This window comes from Corylus avellana, chromosome 8 (assembly GCF_965113065.1).
Source record: "Corylus avellana chromosome 8, dhCorAvel1.hap1.2, whole genome shotgun sequence".
NCBI classification, from domain to species: domain Eukaryota; kingdom Viridiplantae; phylum Streptophyta; class Magnoliopsida; order Fagales; family Betulaceae; genus Corylus; species Corylus avellana.
In genome coordinates this window covers 9,106,170-9,126,894 of record NC_142497.1, presented here as the reverse complement: position 1 = coordinate 9,126,894, position 20,725 = coordinate 9,106,170, and the positions used below count along the sequence as shown (strand labels likewise).

The window sequence follows — 20,725 nt, the reverse complement described above, 5'->3', positions numbered from 1 at the left end:
GTAAGTCTACTAGAAATGCTCTAAGTTAAAATAAACTCTTAGAACATTCATATTGGGCTCAACAAAATAATGTTTTAGCTAGCCTAATAGCAAAAAATGCTCCACATCTGCTCAACAAAATTATTAAAGATTTGTTTTAAGCTACTACAGTGCTCAACAAATTTGCTGAGCATTGTAGCTCAACAAATCCTTTAGCTATATTAATTAAAAAAAAGGGAAATTATATCTAAACACCCTAGGTAAACATGCCAAAACTTTTTTGTCCCTAAGTTTTTTTTCTCGACAATTTACTCCCTGGGCCAATCGAAATTACAATAAAATCCATGCTGTCAATTTTTTTTAACTGCCATTAGATTGGTTGAAAGGCATCGTTTTGCCACGTCAGCATAATAGTTTTTTATTAGTTTTTTATTTACTTTTTAAATAAAAATTAATAAATTTTTTTTAAAAAAAATATATAGAAGGGGTGGCCGGAAGCCACCCAAAGGGCTGTTACAGGTTGCCCGCAGGCCACCCCAGGGGTGGTTTGGGGTGGCCAGGGGTGGCTTCCGGCCACCCCTTCTATTTTTTATTTGATTTTTATTTAAAAATTAAATAAAAAATTATTATGCTGACGTGGGAAAACGGTGTGTTTCAACCAATTTAACGGCAGTTAAAAAAATTTGACGGTAGAAATTTTCTTGGCATTTCGATTGACCCAATGAGTAAATTGTTGAAAAAAAATACTTAAGGACAAAAAAATTTTGGCGTGTTTAGATATAATTTTCCTTCAAAAAAATAATCTTGTTCTATTTCTTCCTTGGAAATAAGAAAGCAGATAAAAAATATATATTTTAAATAAAAAAGTGAAAATTAATAACTAAAATACTTGGCGTGCTTTACAAAATTGGGTAGATAAAATAAAGGAAAAATTACAGTTTACCCCCCTAAAGTTGACAGCGTTTTTTAATTCGAATACCAAAGTTTTAATTTTTGCAATCCACCCCCCCAAAGTTCCAAATTTTTGCAATTTGACCAATTGTATCCAAAACTTCCCATATTGCCTCTAATTTTTATTTTTTTTAAAAAATCCGGGGTGGCCGTAGCCACCCTTTGCCCATCTGGTCATTTTTGCACCCCCAAATTGTTTTTTTTTTTCATAAAAAATAAAAAAAAATAAAAATCAGGGGCAGTATGGGAATTTTGAGATAATGTTGGTCGAATTGAAAAAAATTGGAACTTTGTGGGGGTGGATTGCAAAAATTGAAACTTTGATGTTCGAATTGAAAAACGCTGTCAATTTTGAGGGGGTAAACTGTAATTTTCCCTAAAATAAAAAAAGGGAAATCATATATAAAATCCTTAGGTAAACGCGCTTTTATTAAAAACTCCCTGGGTATTTTTTTTTCGGAAATTTAGTCCCTGGATCACTCGAAAGTACTAAAAAACTCCCTACCGTTAATTTTTGTTAACTTCCGTTATTTGAGTTAAACGTACTGTTTTACTTAAGTCCACCTCAGTGGAATTTTGTATCCTACGTGTTCACATTGGACACGTAGGATATAAAACTCACCGTTTTGGACCATCCAAAACGGTGAGTTTGGCTTAAACTTGAGGGCTTCTTTTTTGAAACCCTCAAGTTTCATACGGTCAAAATACAAACCACCCAATACACCTCAAGGGGCAACCCACCGACGCAGACCCCGCTGGCGACAGAATCACCGGAGACAGAACCCACCGGCGACAGTACCCACCGGTTAAATCACTCATTCTGGCGTCACTTTTCCGGCTAGGTTTCCGTCAAATCACAATATTTTGAATCGGAAAAATCTGGTTTCGATGAAGGTATTTTCCGAAATTTCTTTGTGAGTTTTGTTGATTGACTGAAATGGAAGCCTTTAATAGTTGTTTTTTGAATTTTTTTGTTGTGTTGGAAGCTTTTGGTCAAAACCCCATCCCCAACCTTTTTTTTTGTCCAACATCTGTCGAATATTGCACTTTTGAGCCAATATTATTGTTGATTGGCAGTGGGTGTGATCCACCTTAGTTGTGGTCTTGGAATGAGACAGTTGTTTTTCGTGTGCACTGGCAAGTTGGTCTATTATTGTTTTGTCGTGTTAGGCAGAAGGGATTCTATCAATTTTTTTTGTGGGGCTTAATTTCCTTCCATTTAATGTACAACTCAACTTGCTCAATATACTGTTAAAAAAAGAAGAAAAACTTGCTCAATATACAACTCACCGTGCTCATTCTAGAAGGGTATGGATGTTCTGAATTTGGAGAAGTCAAATTTAGTGTTTAATTTATCTGTTATTTTAATATGGGATTTAATTTGGATGAGACATTGACAATGAAATAGTAATTTGAAGATGGTATATATATACTGTTCTTTATATTTAAAATTTTTTTCCTTTCGTCGTTACCTCAACCACATTTTGCATTAAACAGAAGCTTTTATTATCTCATGAGCTGTCTTCTAGGATGAATTGTCTATATTCTCTTGTGATAGCTTTCTGATAAGCACCGAATGTTGTACATTCAAGCCCTTTAATTTGCATATGTTAATTCCTTAGCGTTGTTATTTGTTTGATTTTGTTTTGTTTTTATGCTTTCAGGTTATAAATAAAGATGCAATTAATTCCATTCATTTTGGGCTTAAAAGCACACTTTGAGAAGACCTAGAAGATATGGTTAAACTTAACCAATCATGGTTAAGTTTAAATCAAATAAAGAAAATGATCAATTCGGAATTTCTCAAATTGGAGTCAAAATCGGATTGGATTCAATTTTGGATTCTGCATATGTCTCGGTATTTTGGCCATAACTTTCAGCTCAAATATCCGATTGAGGTGATTCAAGCGGCATTGGAAATCTAACTCAAATTTCTACAAATCATTGTGAAATAGCATTTTCCTAATTCAGAGCGCCGCATTGCCAAAATTTCTCCGCAAGATAGGAACGCAATTCTGGGCGAATCCTATTCCGATTTGGACTTAAGTTTTCTTTATCATAATTGGACTTGGACTTAAATCTCCAAAATTTATAGGATTCCTAGGGCTTCTAGGACTCTCCTAAGCCCTTAAATAGGCCTCTAAGCATTGAGAAAAAAGACACCGCCTCTTAGAGCAAAATTCAGTAAATTGTCTTTGGACCTTAGGAGATCATGAGCGGCTAAACCCCTTCGTGGGGTGTTGATGTAGCCCTATCCAAGCACAATGGTTTGATTGTATTTAATTTCTAGATTTTCAATTTATGCATGTTGATTGTATAACTATGAGGATTGCTACAATTGATTTATGTTCTTAATTATTAAATGCAATTGTTATTAAATTCCAATATCAATATTTGTGAAATTCTTCTCTTGTCTTAGAAAGTATTTTACTTTTATTGAAATCAAATCATTCTTGTTTTCTGTGATTATGAGGATGATGGTTATACAATGGGTTTAATTGACATATGATCAATAGGATTTGATAGGCCATGCCTAGGGAAGACGGATTGTACTACACCCTAGTTTAGTGTAATTTAGGTAGACAGTCTGTGCCAACCGAAGATGGGTTACACTTATTCATTGATTGTATGTATCCTATTAAAGAATTTGATAATTTATACCTAGGAAAGACGGGTCGTACCGCATCTTAGTGGTTAGGTGGACGATCCGTGCCAACCGAAGATAGATTATGCTTATTCTTTAATAAGGTAGTTTCTTGTTTATTTATAACATGCATAAAATGAATTTCTGGGATTAATTATGATTAGCCATTGTTGTGCGGATAGAGGTGAAGTCAATACCCTACACTCTCTCTCTTATTTTTTAATCTCTTTTATTTTCATGCACTTTAGTTTTTAAAGAAAATCAAATCAATTCTCCTTTTTAATTAAGTTAATTTTGATCTTTTGAATTTTGATAATAAAACCCCTGCAGTCCTTGAGGTTCGACACCCTCTCTATAGCCGTATCCTACAAAGATTCGTCCTATTGCGAGTGGTTATTTTTATAATTGATATTTTTGGTCACAAAAATACCACATCACTTTCCAATATGGGATTTAATCTCTCACACTCACAAGTGTATATAATTGTACCTATATTCAACTACTTTGTTGGATTACATGCCCTCCATGCTATTGTGCATGCTAAATTTCATGTCAATCTGGTGGGATTGACTATAATCTAAACCTTATTTATTTATAAGATTGTTTAAAATTCTTTTTAAAAAAACTTTATCTTTAACATTTTCAGATTAGACAGTTTGTAATCTCCCATTCTCTTAATATTTAGCAAGCATGATGGACATGTATATTAATATAATGTAATGGTGACTTTGGCAAAATATTGATCCTATGGAAAGTTATTAAGTAGCAAATGTAACTTAAACCTGCCTTTTTTACCTATATTGATGAATTTTTGCATAATTTAATACATTGAATAGGTTAATGGTTCTTATAGAAAGAGAAATTTTTTACATGTATTGATGTATTTTTGCATAATTCAATTACATTGAGTAGATTAAGAGTAATGATTCACGTCAATATTTTTTTCATTTTTTTTTCTTTTATTTCAACCTACAAGTATTTTTGGTATTTAAAATTGAAGAGCACAGCTCACCTTCAATTGAGTGTGAGTGGGTCACGTGTCGTCTACCAATGGGAGGATGAAGCAATGGGGGCAATCCCACTACCTTTATTGCGATCCCAATGGGGCCGTGAAAGGTATGGGTGGCCCCCATTGGGATCGCAATAAATAAAATAAAAAAATAAAGAAAGAAAGAAAGAAGAAAGAAGTTGCCATTATCCCATAATCCAAAATAATAAATCTATCCCAAATGAACGACTTGGGTTGATGCTTGTGTAATGTCTATATGAAGATCCATAGAATGTTTTGACTATAAACATACTCTCTTTTGGAAATGTAATTTTTGTTTAATAGTTCCATTGGACATATTTATGAGTGTATTGTATGCATTTGTTGATCTTTCCACATATAACAATGGGCGAAAAGTGCACTTTGCACCTATAACATGCATGTGCAAAAGTATATGTTTATTATTACTATTATGTTTTGTCCTTTTTTCCCAAAGGAATGGTTGTCAACTATGTCAACGTAACATCCAAAATCAGCTTAAGTTGGGCATCTTGAGTCCAAAACATGCACGTATAATTCTTAGTCTATATATATATATATTAAATCATTTCATTTCATGCAATAGATAGATATTATTGTTTTTTGTGTTTTCTTGTATGAACAAATATTTTTTCTTACACTCTTTTATATGTTTATAGATATGGCTGTCAATATAATCATGCACCACGGTGGGACAATGACCCATACCCCATTTAAATTCGTTGGTGGCGACGTCCATGAAGTGAAAGCCTATGATGTTGACTATTTTAGTATGTGGGAAGTCAAAGAGTTGGTTTGTGACTTAGGATACATGAGCGACGTTAGATATTGGTATAATGTCGGTGATAGTCCACATAATCAAGTGATATCTTTAAATAGTGATGCGGACGTTGTAGATTTTGTAAATATTATGGCTGAGTACAGATCACAAGATGTTCATTTATATGTTGAACATATGATGGACAATGTTATAATGGTAGAGGAGCATTTATTTCTTGAAGCTGTTAAAGAACAAGATGGAGACGGTGGTGGCGGGGTGGGTGATATACCTAGTACTGCCCGGCATGATGGAGATGGAGAAGGTGGTGGCGGGGTGGGTGAGATACTTAGGGCTCCCCGTCATGATGGAGATGCAGAAGGTGGTGGCGGGGTGGGTGAGATACCTAGGCCTTCCCTTCATGATGGAGATGGAGAAGGTGACAGGGTGGATGAAATACCTAGGGCTGAAGGTAGTATACTTATTTCTTATTTGTTAACTTAATTTTTTTTTCAAATAATATACCATGAGAGCACTTAGCCTTCCCTCCCCAAATGACTAACAACAAATTTGATTGTTTCTTTTAGGGATGGAGGACATACCTAATGCTGCACGTGAAGATGGAGATGTACAAGGACAAGGTGGAGAAGGTGGAAATTCTCAATCAAGACATTTCAAAAGCCCACGAGTTAAAACTAAGGCTGCCAGTTCTGTTACGCCATCCAAGAAATCAAGCGGGCAACCGACCACCAGCCAAGGAGGTACATACAAATTGAAATTGAGTTGGACTCTTTTTAGTTTTTTTTTATTATTATTATTATTATTATTTTTTAGAAATAATATTCACCAGCAACTAACTTTATGTTGTCACAATTACTTATGGTTTTTTATTAGTTGATCCTTTTGTTTTTGGTTTTTTATTTTAATTTTTGTATATATTTTTTTCAGTACGCAGAAGAAGAAGAAGAAGACGGGTTGCTCAACAGGTCTTGCAGGACGAGGAAGACAATTAGAATGTTGGTGCAGACACCGTACCCAAAACTGGTACAAAAAAAAATGGACGTGGTGGTAGGCCACGGAAGAAGAAAGTGGAAGAGGATATTGATGAAGTTATCAAGGAGTTGTTGACTGACTTTGAAGCAACTGATGGCAAGGATGAGGACCTTTTCTATGATGCTGCTGAGGTCAATAAAGAGAAGGATGGGACGTCCAAATGGTGGGAAAAAGTTGACATTAACATAGGTGATAAAGGAGCCGATTTTTGGGATGAGGAATCTGATGATGAAAGTGATGGTCTTGCAAGTTTGCAAGAAAGTGATGCTGGCAAGGTTGGAAAAAAAAGGAAGTGGTATAGACAGTTCAATCTGAGACATGACTTGAAGATTCCAATGACGTTTGAGCTTGGGGATTAATTTGCAGATTCACGTTCCTTCAAGATGGCACTGAAGACGCATACTGTGCAAAAAGGTTTGATTACAACTACAAGCACAATGACACGCGTAGGGTGAGTGCAGTCTGTAAATTAGAGCATTGCTTATGGAGGATTCATGCCTCTACTGATGCTATCAGGACTTGTTTTCAAATTAAGACGTACTACCCGGTTCATATTTGTGGTAATCAGTACGAAAACTCCAGATGCGATGTTGAGTATCTTGTTCGTACTTATAAGAGGGACTTCAAGGATGACCCCACGTGGACACCATATGCATTGAAACAGAGGGTGAAGAGAAACCTTAACGTCGATGTTCCTATTGATCGTTGCTATAAAGCGAAGAGGGAGGCATTGCATCAACTTTTTGGTAGGCACTTTAAGCAATATCGCCTCACACGGAGATACGCTATGGCAATACTCAGCACCAACCCTGGTAGTAGTGCTTTTGTACACAGAGATTGAGCATTCTTTCAGAGGATGTATATTTGTCTTGATGCATGCAAGAAAGGGTTCAGACATGGTTGTCGGCCCATAATTTGTTTAAATGCTTGTCATCTGAAGGGGGAATATGGGGGGCAATTGTTGTGTGCCATAGGCAAGGATGGCAACGACGATATGTTCCCCATTGCAATTGCTGTGGCTAAGGCAGAGACAAGAGATTCATGGCAGTGGTTTATTGCCATTTTATTGGAGGACTTATGCGGGCCAGAAGGCAGACTTGGTTGGACTATAATGTCTGACAGACAGAAGGTATTTGGTGTAAAATATTATTTACGTTCTAATTGTGTTATTTTATTTCTTTATGCTATTACATATAATTTAACATAAATTTAAGTGTGTAGGGGCTTGGAATTGCAGTTGAGGCTGTGTTGCCACATGTTAAGCATTGCTTTTGTGTTCGGCACCTACATGCGAACCTCAAAGCGAAAGGCTACACAGGAAAAGTTATGAAGGATGAGTTGTGGGGGGCTGCACGTGCAGCCAATGTTTATGCGTTTGACCATCACATGCAGAATATATTGTCAATGGAGAAAGGTGCACACGATTACCTTAGTGGTGTACCTAAGGCATCATGGTCTAGACATGCTTTCAACTGCAAAACCAAAAGTGATATGTTATTAAACAACTTGGCTGAGAGCTTTAACGCGTGGATTAAGGAAGCTAGGATTAAGCCTATACTGACTATGCTTGAAGAAATTCATCTGCAAATAATGGCGCGCTTCCAACAGAAAAGGAATGGAATCCGGTCGACGCACTACACTATATGCCCAAAGATCCAGAAAAAATTGGAGAGGTCAAAAAGTGATGCAAGGAATTGTATTAGTCGGTGGCAGAATGAGTTGGAGTTTGAGATCGAGCACATATACGAGCCACGGTGTTTAATCCGGTTAGATCATCGCACATGCACATGTGGAAGATGGCAGGTGAGTGGGATCCCTTGCTCACATGCTTGTGCTGCAATTTACATGCATAAACAAAAACCAGAGGATTATTTGGATGATTATTACAAGATGGACAAGCATATGCAAGGATATGCAGCTCGAGTTTATGGCATGGAAGGTCCACAGACATGGCCAGCTGATGTTCCATGCGATGAAATCCTGCCACCTATCATTAGAAGGGCTCCTGGTCGACCAAAGATTAGTAGGCGAAAAGCTGTAGATGAGCCGACTAACCCCTACAAGCTAACCCATAGTGGATATATCGTTAAATGTGGAAATTGTGGGGGTTTAGGGCATAATTATAAAGGTTGTCATTTACCTTTGAACCCGGACCGGAAGAGGTGGAAATCGAAGAAATATAAGCCGAAAAAAGATGTTGCTCAAGCACAGGTAAAACAAAGACATTTTACAACATAAGGTTCATATTTCAAAATTTGTTAACTTAATTATTATTGTACAAGTAATATAATAATTATTATTGGTATTTGTCTAAATGTTTGGTTAAATTATTGTAGGGATCACAAGCTCAACCCCACCCAGAAGCAGAAGCCCACGGGTCATCACAGCGAAGTGTACGTACACGTAGGGCTACTCAGTCACAGGTAAAATTCAAGTTTTTTTTTTTTTATTAAGAAAACTCTTATTTCCTGATGATTCCATAGCTGCCCACTAATATCTGAAAGTTTGGTGAAATTGGTGTTGTAATTTAGTAAATTAGTCTGCGGTTTTTTTTGTACTGAAAAAAACTCATATTCTTGTGCTTAATTTGTAATATTCACAATGATTTCCGGTTTTTTTTTTTTTTTTTTTTTGGTATTTGTCTTAATTATTATTTTTGTTAACGCATTCTTTGGATCCCAACATGAACCACAGGTGGAAGCAGCAGTGGAATCATCACATCATGGTAGTACACGTAGGGCTACACGTGTACTAAGAGAAGTGGTGCCACGCAATGATCACATTTATCACTTATCAGATCTCTTCATTTTCCCTTTTTCCCGCATACCCATTTCATAATCAAGTGATATGTCGGCTTTTTTTGTTTTATGTTTGTAATATAAAAAACAATTGGGGGATTCATTTTGGGACTTTATGTGCTTGTTATCTTCAATGTTGTTCATGAAGCATTAAACGTGCACGGTTAGTTATTGAATTACATTTTGGAATTTCGTCATGGCAATTACCAATTCCAGATTGTATTGGTGGATGAATAAAATTAATTCTGCTTGCAAATTCTACTGTAGGGTTCAATATTTCAGACTTAAGAGCAACATACAAATAATCATAAATTGCCGCATACAAATAAAACTAATGCATGAAAATAGTTGTTTCATAAAAGTAATCAGCCAACCTGATAATTACGAACAAGCACGAAGTAATAACTATTTCTTAAAACCAAATTATCCAAATTCAAATACCTTTTTATGGTCATACATAGCACACCCATAGAATCGTCTCCCAGGATTTTTACATAATTGTTACATAGAAGCCACAACCATATATCCACGTGGACAACATAGCTCAGTAAACAATATCCTTGACAAAACAAAATATATAGTCTATTCCACTGATAATAATCTAATTGCCTCCTTCTCATGCCTCAATGCCCCATCAACCTTTAGACAAATCAACAGTACACAAATTACCAACAAAAAAACCAACAAATATTTTTGGATCTTTAGTTTGCCCCTAAGTAACGACACTTCACATTTCAGGGAATGAACTTGTTTATACAGCGCAGGTAGGACCTCCCTTCCTCGAGCACAGGTTTCTTCGTCATACCATTGGAAAAAACGACATTGGCCAACTTTCTGTAATTACACAAAAAAATCTGATAATTACGAACAAGCACGAAGTAATAACTATTTCTTAAAACCAAATTATCCAAATTCAAATACCTTTTTACGGTCATACATAGCACACCCATAGAATCGCCTCCCAGGATTTTTTATAGTAGTGGATGTTATAATTGGGCTTGTAAGTCCGCACCTACACTGCATAGGTTCCATATCCTCTTTGCCCGATGATGTTATAGATGCTGACGACATTGACTGTTCATTTTACAGTGAAACCCACAATTATTAGAAGTAATCACAGTTCCCTAATGGGTTTCACTAAATAAAATTCACAAACCTTTTTCATCTTCCCATCGTAGAATTCTCTTTCATTGTCTCCTATCCCGAAATCTTTCTTCCTCCTGTTCATTTTATAATATGAACCTAACAATATATAACTGACATGTGAGAGAATAATCAAGCTCATAAAAGAAAAATAAAATTAAGCTTGCCAAAAAATTATTCTCACTTCAATTTGTAATCTAAACAATACTGGGAAAAAAAATGTACCCTAAACCCTAAACAAAAGATAATCACATTGTTTAAAATGTGATTCCCCTGCAGAAATAGTACTGCTCAATTTGTAATCTAAACAATACTAAGTTGTTAGTGTAATAGCTAGAGATGGTATATGAGCATAGGCGGCTCCCTACAAACATGCAAATATGCAGTGTAATCAAACATGCAATAAGAAGAAATTAGCCGTAACATCCAACCATATATATAATACTGCTCAATTATAGAGTGATGAAACTTCCCTACAAAAATTTACAAAGTCATCAAAACCCAACCAACCACAATCTATCATATCCCAACAATAATACCATCTTTTTCTCCATTGAAAAATACTTTTCTTCCAAATGTTAATACTAATATGATTAACATTTCTTTCAGTAATTGAACTTTCTTCTCATCAACTAAAAAGGTGGCAAAAATATTGGAGGACCTAAAAACAAAGACATGCATAGAAAAGTATGGCATGAACTATTAGGTAAAAAAAAAAAAAAAAAAAAATTCAAAAAATACTGCTCAATTGTAGAATGATGAAACTGGCGTAAACTATGCACAAAGAATTCCTATTTTCATGTCCTCAGCAATCCACCATTTGAGTAGAGAAGCAAAAGAATAAAATAAATAGTTATACAGATGAAAAAATCCCCCTTGACCAACTTGCCAGTGCACACGAAAAAACAACTGTCTCATTCCAAGACCACAACCAAGGTGGACCACACTCACTGCCAATCAACAATAATGTTGGCTCAAAAGTGCAATATTCGACAAATCTCTTGGACAAAAAAAAAAAGTTGGGGATGGGGTTTCGACCAAAAGCTTCCAACACAACAAAAAAAATTCAAAAAACAACTATTAAAGGCTTCAATTTCAGTCAATCAACAAAACCCACAAAGAAATTCCGGAAAATACCTTCGTCGAAACCAGATTTTTCCGATTCAAAATATTGTGATTTGACGGAAACCTAGCCGGAAAAGTGACGCCGGAATGAGTGATTTAACTGGTGGGTACTGTCGCCAGTGGCCTCTGTCGCTGGTGGGTTCTGTCTCCGGTGGTTCTATCGCCGGCGGGGTCTGCGTCGGTGGCGTTTGCGTCGGTGGGTGCCGCTTGAGGTGTATCGGGTGGTTTGTATTTTGACCATACGAAACTTGAGAGTTTCAAAAAAGATGCCCTCAATTTTAAGCCAAACTCACCGTTTTGGATGGTCCAAAACGGTGAGTTTTATATCCTACGTGTCCAATGTGAACACGTAGGATACAAAATTCCACTGAGGTGGACTTAAGTAAAACGGTACGTTTAACTCAAATAACGGAAGTTAACAAAAATTAACGGTAGAGAGTTTTTTAGTACTTTCGAGAGATCCAGGGACTAAATTTCCGAAAAAAAAATACTCAGGGAGTTTTTAATAAAAACGCGTTTACCTAAGAATTTTATATATAATTTCCCATAAAAAAATATGGGTTTTAGCTAAATTCTAACTAAATATTGATTGAGCCAAATCTGAGAACTCTTACATGCATGCAGAAATATAACTAGGACTAAGAATATTAGGTCTCATGTCTAATAGCACCTACACTTTTAATAAGAGACTAAACAAAGTTTTTATTAGCCTAAAAATTTAAAGAACTAATATTCGAACCAACTTTATTGACAGTGTCATATGCTTTACCACTTTTCTCTAGGTTCATATATAAATAGAATCTGTGATTTGACATAGGGAAGTGGATGCCACAAGAAGTAGATAGAGAAGCATCTGTCCTTCTTAAAGAGGCATCTCTTCGAAAGGAAGATGCTCCTCACCAAGGTTCCGATAGAGAGCAAAGAAACACAGTGATCTATTTTGCCCTTTCATGGCTGGTACTCTGTCTAAGTAGAGTTTCAGTAATGGAGGTAATGCACTCACTAACCACCATTCCCCAATAAGTTTTGAAATCCTAATCTCTTCCAATATTTACAACATTTTAGCCCCAGTTTCAAAGGGAATCTTCAAAGGCAAATAAGGGTGTGTTTAACGTTGCGATTTTATAAACAAAAAAATATGATTCTTTGGAATTACGTTTTAAATTTTTTTTTGGCAAATTATATGCTAGAAATGGAGAGGCTCCTATTGGGACCACAGTCGCACATCATACGCACGTGCTGATGCGCCGCAGCTCTTGTTCTTAGCCCCACCACCAGCAGCAGCAGCCAGCAGCAGGCTTTGACCCTGAAACACAAAACCCAGACAGACAAAGAAAAATCTAAGAAACATTCATCCTCAATATCATCGATATATAGAGGTAAGCTTAATTCATTTAACGCAAAAACTACACCAGTTTTTTTCGTGTTGTGGGGATTTCACCTCTTCTGCTAGTAACTTTTCCTGTAAGCAAATTCTTATTCCTTTTTGTACCCAATATGTGTCTGGCAATTTGTTTTTCCACAAACAATTTTATAGTACAAACAGTAGAAACACACCAATTCGAAAGGTATTCTCATGTTCTGCAGCTCTTGTTTACGAATTTCAGAGATGATAAAGAGGATGAACAACGCAAATTTTTTTTTTTTTTGAATTGACAATGCACTTTAAGTGCACAGTAATCAGCAAAATAAAAAGGGTATTTTTATTATTTATTCTCCTCGTCTCAATCACTCTCTATTGCCTAAGCCCAAAGGTCATTCTCCTCTCTCTCTCTCTCCATAACGCCATTGAAGAGGGCGTTTACAGAAGTCCTAAATGGTGACGTGGGAGGTGAGTAGATCCCATTCTTGTGGTCGTCGGGGAAAGAGGCGGACTTGACAGCGGTGTCGATGACTTGCGTCCAGGGATCAGGATGGAGCGGGAGCAATAGCGTCGATGAGGTCGGGTGAGATTGGAGAGAGCAAACCCAGCGAGTTCTTATGAGTTATTGGGGGCGAGATCATGTTGTTTTAGGTGAGATTGGGCATGGGAATTCGTTGCTTCGTAGGCAAAGCTGTGTCGAGGATGGCAATGGCATTACTTGCCCACGGGGATCGAGTGTCGTGGTGTTTGGTAGTGGGAAATTTTGATGCGAGGCTCCGGGACCCTTTTTGTTCTTTGGAGGTTCTTGAGCATCATCGGCGGTGATGTGGGTTTGTTTACGAATGGTGGTGGATTCGGGGATCGGCGGTGATTTTGCGGTGGTCATGGGGCATGGTGTGGTGAGGGTAGTTGGTCTGAGCCTGAAAATGTTCTTCTTTCTGTCCATGCAAACGAATTTTGTGTGTTTTGTTTTCAAAAATTGTTTTTCTTTCAAGTCTCCAAATATGGTTTTCAGTAAAAATCAGCGTAAACAACCATCCATCATCACCATTTTCACCTCACTTTCACCACATGGTCCAATATTCCCATTCAGGCCCAACGTCAAACACCTTACCCGTGTTATAAAAACCCATCTCCTCCAGAATCATCGAAACACCGCAAAGCTCACCACCACTGCCACCACCGCCATCTTCAAATCAGCCCCACGGTCAGCCACTACAACATCTTCATCATCTACTGCCACCGCTTCAAATACCCAATCCCATCACAACCACTTCACTCCACCTTCCTCAGTCACCAAACACCATCTCTCCATCTTCGTTCCACACCGCAAACAATCTCCGCACGAACCCAGCGCCACCACCTTATTTGCAAGACCGCCTAAAGTTTTGAGGTAACTCTCTTGAAGTCTCTGAACCATTTTTCTTGTTTGCATCGAGCCCCTTCCGAGCCATGATCACCACCAAATGGGCATGGCAATGTCAACACCCCCCCCTCCCCCCACAAGGGCTTGTTATTTTATTTTTTTCTTCTACCTCTTTTGCAAGTGTCTTCCTTTTTGTCTTTGAAGGCTATCTCTGCCCGTGTCCACCTCATACTTGCTTGGTGTTGGAGGCGTCTTCGTCAGTCAATGGTGAAGAGATCTGTAACTCCGATACCTCCATTGTGCACCCTTATCCAAAAATAATTTCAGCTTCTGAACAAAATCAATGCTCTGGCATATTGTTTTTACGTTTGTTGACCGAGGGTGGCGTTTGGTTCGTCTGATTGAGTAGCTATTTCGATAGTTCATCATTGAGTATCGATGAGAATGTGATCCCCGCGGTTTTTCAGGAGAATCTGGATGCCCATATGCCTGACAACACTTCAGGAAATCTGAGAATGTCCACAATTCAAATGCATGTAGAAGTATTCAAATTCTGTAGAAAATATGATAAGGATAACAATTGTTTCCTTTGTAGAAGGCTTGGGTAGTGTCCTTGCAAACTTCAACCCCTCATAATCTGGTCTCTCAATGGTAAAAAAAACTCAGTCGGAGTGAACCCCAATACTTCACCAAAAAAAGAAAATAAAAAAAAAGAACCTGCTATAAAAGTCTCTCTAACTGTCATACATTCACAATGTTATCAGTGGAAGAACCAAACCGATGATGATTTCAGCAGACAAGGCTCTTCAAACAGTGCTAAGTGTGGCTCAGCGTCTGCATTCTGTTACTGTTCCGCTACACGACGCTTTTGGCAAGGTCTTGGCTGAGGATGTTCGTGCTCCTGACCCTTTGCCCCCTTACCCAGCTTCTGTCAAGGTAATTAGCTGTTTTTTGAAAGATTAAAGAGCAATTGGATGCCAAATTGACCGTTGCAGACTTTAATTTTAGGGACAATGATGGAACTGATCATTTTTTTCGACAGGATGGTTATGCTATAATTGCTTCGGATGGACCAGGTGAATATCCAGTTATTGCTGAAGCAAGAGCTGGGAATGATGGAGTTGGAGTGACTGTGACCAGTGGAACTGTTGCATATGTAACGACTGGAGGTTGGCTGCTTTGCTTATTTTGAATTTGTTTCGAGTGATTTTGAAATTGCTATTAACTTTGTTTGTCTATTTGTTTTTCCAGTTTTCTAAAGCAACTATTAGTTAGGTATATTATTGTTTAGGGTCTGTTTAGGCATAATGGAATAGGATTGGTTCGTTATCAATTTAATGCGAAATCTGATGATTGTCAACATAGAAGTTGCAAGTTGGAGCAATTTCTACAAAGTATTGTTCGGGATCATATGTATTTATCCATTTATTATAAGCTGAGAAGATCAACTACAGAAACTTATGCACTGTTATCACAAATTTAAACAATTTAAATGCTACAAACCAATCAATAATTAACCCAATGCGTTAATATATCAAATGCAATGGAAATTAATGATATTTAGCTTAGACACCATTATACACCAATTAAATTATGAGATTAATTGCTCAACATTTAACTCCTATATAATAGATAATGATTAATTGTCGCAATATAATATACAATTATGGATATATTGTAACACTCCGGTTTTAGATTGGGAAGATGAGTAGCCTATTTAGAGTGAATGGTTTATATGACACTTATTGGTGCTAAGTTATACATTGCTTACTTCTTGGTGAAATTGAGGTTTATTAGTGATTTTAGGGAAATTTCAATTTGACTAGTTATTTTGGGGTGATAACGTAGATGAGGCTAGCACTTTTTATGGGTAGTTACAAATAGTATCAAAGTCACCTAGTAACGCTATGTGGTACTGGAGCACTGCAAAACGTGGCACTCACAAGGACTTCAGGGGTTTAAGGAGGGAGATTATAACACTCCGGTTCCAAATTGAGAAGATGAATAGCCCACTTAGAGTGGATGGTTTCTAAAGACACTCATGGATGCTTAAGTTCCACGCTGACCCTTTGGCATCTTTGAACTCATATTTCACATATAATAGTGTATAAGAATTAATCTTAATATGTGGTTCTGGGAACTAGAATATGTCCTAGAGATATCTAGACTTTACAGAGAATGGACAGTGGACTTTAACCACACTGATTTGTATTGACTCTCAAGTTCTCTCAATATTTTGCAATGAAGATCATGTGTCGCTTTTTCCTCTGAAGAACAGTCTTTTATTCTCTCTTTAAAAGCTCTCTAGTGCTCTCTAATTTGATGGAAGTGTCTGTGGTCGTGAGGAAAAAGATGTATTCACCTTTTTGAAAAATCTTAAAAATCTTACATTAACTTTCTGAAATGTGCTGCACTGTTCAAATGGGATACTTGGCATTCAGATGGCTCTAGCTATAATACAATTTTTGTTGTCTCATTCAAGCGACTTTCTAATGAATTTCGAATAAAATAAATTTGAGATCTGTTTGGTTCGAACAGAACTTTGAATGCGCTTGAAATGAAGTAATCTGTCTGATCATTTTAACATTTCATTCAAATGAGTTATCAAAAGTGTTTTGAACAATACTCTTTGTTTCTCATCCCGAGTGCACTGTTCAAATAAAACCAATATAGTTCAAACTTTGGTGAATAGTTTTGGAAAAAATAAAACATTTTAATTTGAAAATTTAAACAGTTCAGTCAAAAGTCAACTAGTTTATTTAAAATTTAGAAACGATACACCAAAGATGAGGAAAGTCTAGTTGTTGATTTGTTAAAAGTGATATGCCAAAATATGAGGAAAGTCAGCTAGCTGATTCCAAAATGGTAATAGTCAAGATTATCTCACGAGAATTCAACCCTAATTAATATGTGATCCAGTCTGAATTCCTAAGGGAGAAGTTCCTAATATCTAAGTAATTTATCATCCTAAAGATTTATGAGATCAATTTGTGATGGTCAAAGTAATGTCTTTAATGATTGAACGACACGACTCACATGACATAGGCTTAGACATGATTTAACATGTTTTTTTGTTTACAAAATTTGCCAATATACCTTTGAATGTAACATACGTTTTTGTTTTCCCTTTTTTTTTTTTTTTGAAAATTGCATATAATATTCTCATCACAATTTGGAAGATGGCTGCCAATATTTATAATGTCTCTGTTTGAGATTAAATATTACACAAGTTACTATGAGCCCATCTGGTTTCATAGGAGCTTTCATGTGACACCCTATAAAGTTAGCCCACGGGTGGGTTGATTGCCTACATTGAGTGAGTAGATTATACAGGCATTCATGAGTGTTAAGTCCTACATTGGTTATTTATTAGGTGAGACTGGGTTTTATAAGTGATTTTAGGGAGTTGCAATTGTAAGTGATAGTGTAGATGTGACTAGCGCTTTCCTTGAGTTGTTATATTTCAAGTTACCCGTGAATAAACTTTTTCAACAGAGGTGATAAAAATTACATTAGGCGCCAATGAGTTCTGGCTCAAATGTGACATAGGTTCAAGAACTGAACTAACCCAATCCAAATAGACTTAAACATTGACTTAACATGCATTTTTGTCAATGGAATTTGCCAACACAACTTTGAACCTTACCATAATTTATTTATTTTTCATGAAAATTGGCATACCTAAAGTTTTCATTACAATTTAGAAGATGACTGTCATTATTTACAATGGATCCAGATGAGATTATGGATTTTCTAGTTTAAATATTACACAAGTCACTATGAGGCCATTTGGTTTTATGAGAGCTTTCAAGTTACTTTTTTTTTTTGATAAGTAATCATGATATAAAAAAGCGCAGAGGGGCGCAACCCATATACACGGGAAGTATAAACAGAGAGCGCCTAGGAGGGGGAGAAATGAAAAAGAAAATCAGAGAAGCTAATCACTAAAGGAGCTAGCCAAGCGGCCGTCCAAGAGTAAAGCGTAAATAAGAAGAAATGAGTCAATTCCTCTATGGTCCTAGTGGAATTATCAAAACATCTAGCATTTCTTTCACTCCAAATACACCACATAAGACACAGAGGGATCATCTTCCACACAACCGCGCTTCGAGCTTTCAAGTTACTTGTGAATAAACTGTTTCAATGGTGGCATTGAAATATGATACTATGAGAGGAGGTTGGATGGCCCTATGGTGTGGGTGTGTGAAAATGTATAAGGAGGGAGTGGGAAGGTTTTTCTAAACATGTGAGGTATGAGGTAGAAGATGGATCTAAAGTGCAGTTTTGGCATGATGTTTGGCATGGGGAGCAGCCTTTGAAGTTCTCATTTCCGGAATTATTCTTTATTGCTTGTGTCAAGGATGCGTGGGTGGCGAATTATATGCAGTTCCGAATTGGAAACATCTATTAGAATACTATCTTTGCAAGACGTGTGCATGATTGAGAAGTGGAAGTGGTCTCTGGTTTCTTTAAGTTGCTGTATTCTCAAAGAGCAAGGCATGGAGGTAAAGATAAAATTTGCTAGATTCCTTCTAAAAGGAAATGATTTGAAGTTAAGTCTTACTATTAGGTGTTATCTACTCTAGTAAGGTTCCCTTTTCCTTGGAAGAGTATTTAAAAAGTTAAGGTTTTATTCGATCATCTTCTTCTTCACTGTGAGATTGCTCGTTCTCTATGGTATGCTATCTTCAGTCGGTTTGGATTGTCGTGGGTCATGCCTAGTATTGTGGCGGGTTTGTTTGCTTGTTGGTGGTCGGGAGGTCGTTCTTGGAGTGCTGTTGTGTGGAAAATGGTTCCTCATAGCCTCATGTGGTGTTTATGGGTAGAGAGGAATGCGAGATGCTATGAGAACTCTGAGAGATCCTTGAAGGAGTTCACTGCCTTTTTCTTTTACACTCTTTTCACTTGGACAGCCGCTTGACTTGCTCTTTTAGTGATTAGCTATCTTGATTTCCTTGTTTTTTTCTCTTCTTCTAGTTAGGCGGTGCTCTTGTATATTCCTTGTGTAACACCCCGGTCCCATATTGAGAAGATGAGAAGAAGCCCACATAGAGTGAGTGATTTATAAAGATAGCCATGAGTGCTAAGTCCCACATTGTCTAGTTACTAGGTGAAACTGGGCTTTATAATAAATTCTAGGGAAGGTTTAAATTGACTAGTCCTTTTGGGGTAATAGCGTAGATATGGGTAGCACTTTTTAATGGGTTGTTATGCCCTGTGTACTAGGGTTGCACCCCTCTGCGTTTTTGTTATATAAACATTACTTATAAAAAAAAAGGTTTCATTGAAATTGGCATTCTTTATGTGGACAGCGGCTTTAGAGAAAATGTCAACTTTGGATAATTTATGAAAGAGGAGGAATGTTATTGTGGTGAAGTGATGTATAATTTAGGGCTGGCAAAACAGGTACCTGACACGACTCAATTACGACTCACGAGGACCCATTACACGATTAACCTATACATGAACACGACCCGTTTAACTAAATGGGTTAGCGGGTTTGACACGATTATAACACGAAAAATAGCCGGGTAACCCAACACGACTCATTTAACCTGTTTAAAATAACCGTGTCATATCGGGTAGACACGACCTTACATGATTGAAATAGCTTATTACTGATTTTTTTTTTTTTATTTTGGAGAAAAAATGACTAGACTTTCATTTAGAGAAATCAAGACAGAGCAAAAAAGCTTTGTGGGAAACATCAAAAGATTCAAAACAGAGCATTCAGCTCTGTGTTTACAATCAAAGCGATATTGGTTCTCCATCAACTTTCCCAAAAACATGGTCCCATAATGTTCTTGTGCTTAGGCCTGGTGCTTGCCATTGTTGTCTCATCCCCTCAAGTTGCCGAGTAGTTCCTTAAAGCAAACGACCTTGTGTTTGCCTCCGGACCACCTCAAGAGGCTTCAAAGCACATCTCTTACGAGGCAAAAGTGCTTGTTAGGTTCTCCTTACAGCTCCTACTGGCGCAACGTACGTACGATATGCACCCTTGAGGGACCTTAGGGTTAGTTTAGTTTAGGATTTTTTTTTTTTAAAACAGGTTTGGCGGGTTGATCCGCCAGACCCGACCAGTAACTGGGTTTGGCGAGTTGACCAGCCAGACACGCCGGGTAGACCCACCAAACACGAAATTAACTGGATCTTAATCGGGTAGACCCGATTAAAACCCGAACCCGATAAGGCCAAACCCAGTACTTGTTTTTTTCGTGTCGTGTTCGTGTCGGGTTCTCGGGATGTGTCAAAATTGCCTGCCCTAGTGTATATGTAAGAAATGCAGGAAAAAAATAGCTCGGATTGGGTCAAGAGATGCATGCATGGGTTAGAAAAATTCTTGGGGAGTATCATATCAAGCATTTCAGATTTGTTCTTTGCTATTGAAGCAAGTCGCTAGGGTTACAAAGAAACACCGGGTCATCTAAAGAAAGAGACTAGGACAGGGGTTAAAGGAGTTTGGGAACTTCTCAACTGGTCTTGCTCAGTGAACTATGATTCCAATAGGAACTCATCCAA

At 37.2% G+C, this 20,725-nt stretch overlaps 1 protein-coding gene across 4 annotated transcripts in view; it reads left to right on the top strand.

The window, feature by feature from the left end:
• Positions 1 to 12,693: 12,693 nt before the first annotated feature.
• Positions 12,694 to 20,725, top strand: part of B73 (molybdopterin biosynthesis CNX1 protein / molybdenum cofactor biosynthesis enzyme CNX1 (CNX1)) — a 29,693-nt gene continuing 21,661 nt past the window's right edge. Inside the window, exons 1-3 of one of the 4 annotated variants that reach the window (XM_059573492.2) lie at positions 12,694 to 12,856; positions 14,971 to 15,142; positions 15,249 to 15,375. In XM_059573492.2, the coding sequence (XP_059429475.2) occupies positions 14,987 to 15,142; positions 15,249 to 15,375 (283 nt within the window). In that variant the 5' untranslated portion in view covers positions 12,694 to 12,856; positions 14,971 to 14,986. Of the gene's footprint in view, positions 12,857 to 12,903; positions 12,942 to 13,216; positions 14,234 to 14,410; positions 15,143 to 15,248; positions 15,376 to 20,725 lie in introns of those variants that run through there. The other 3 variants (XM_059573493.2, XM_059573490.2, XM_088518933.1) reach the window with 3 other exon arrangements.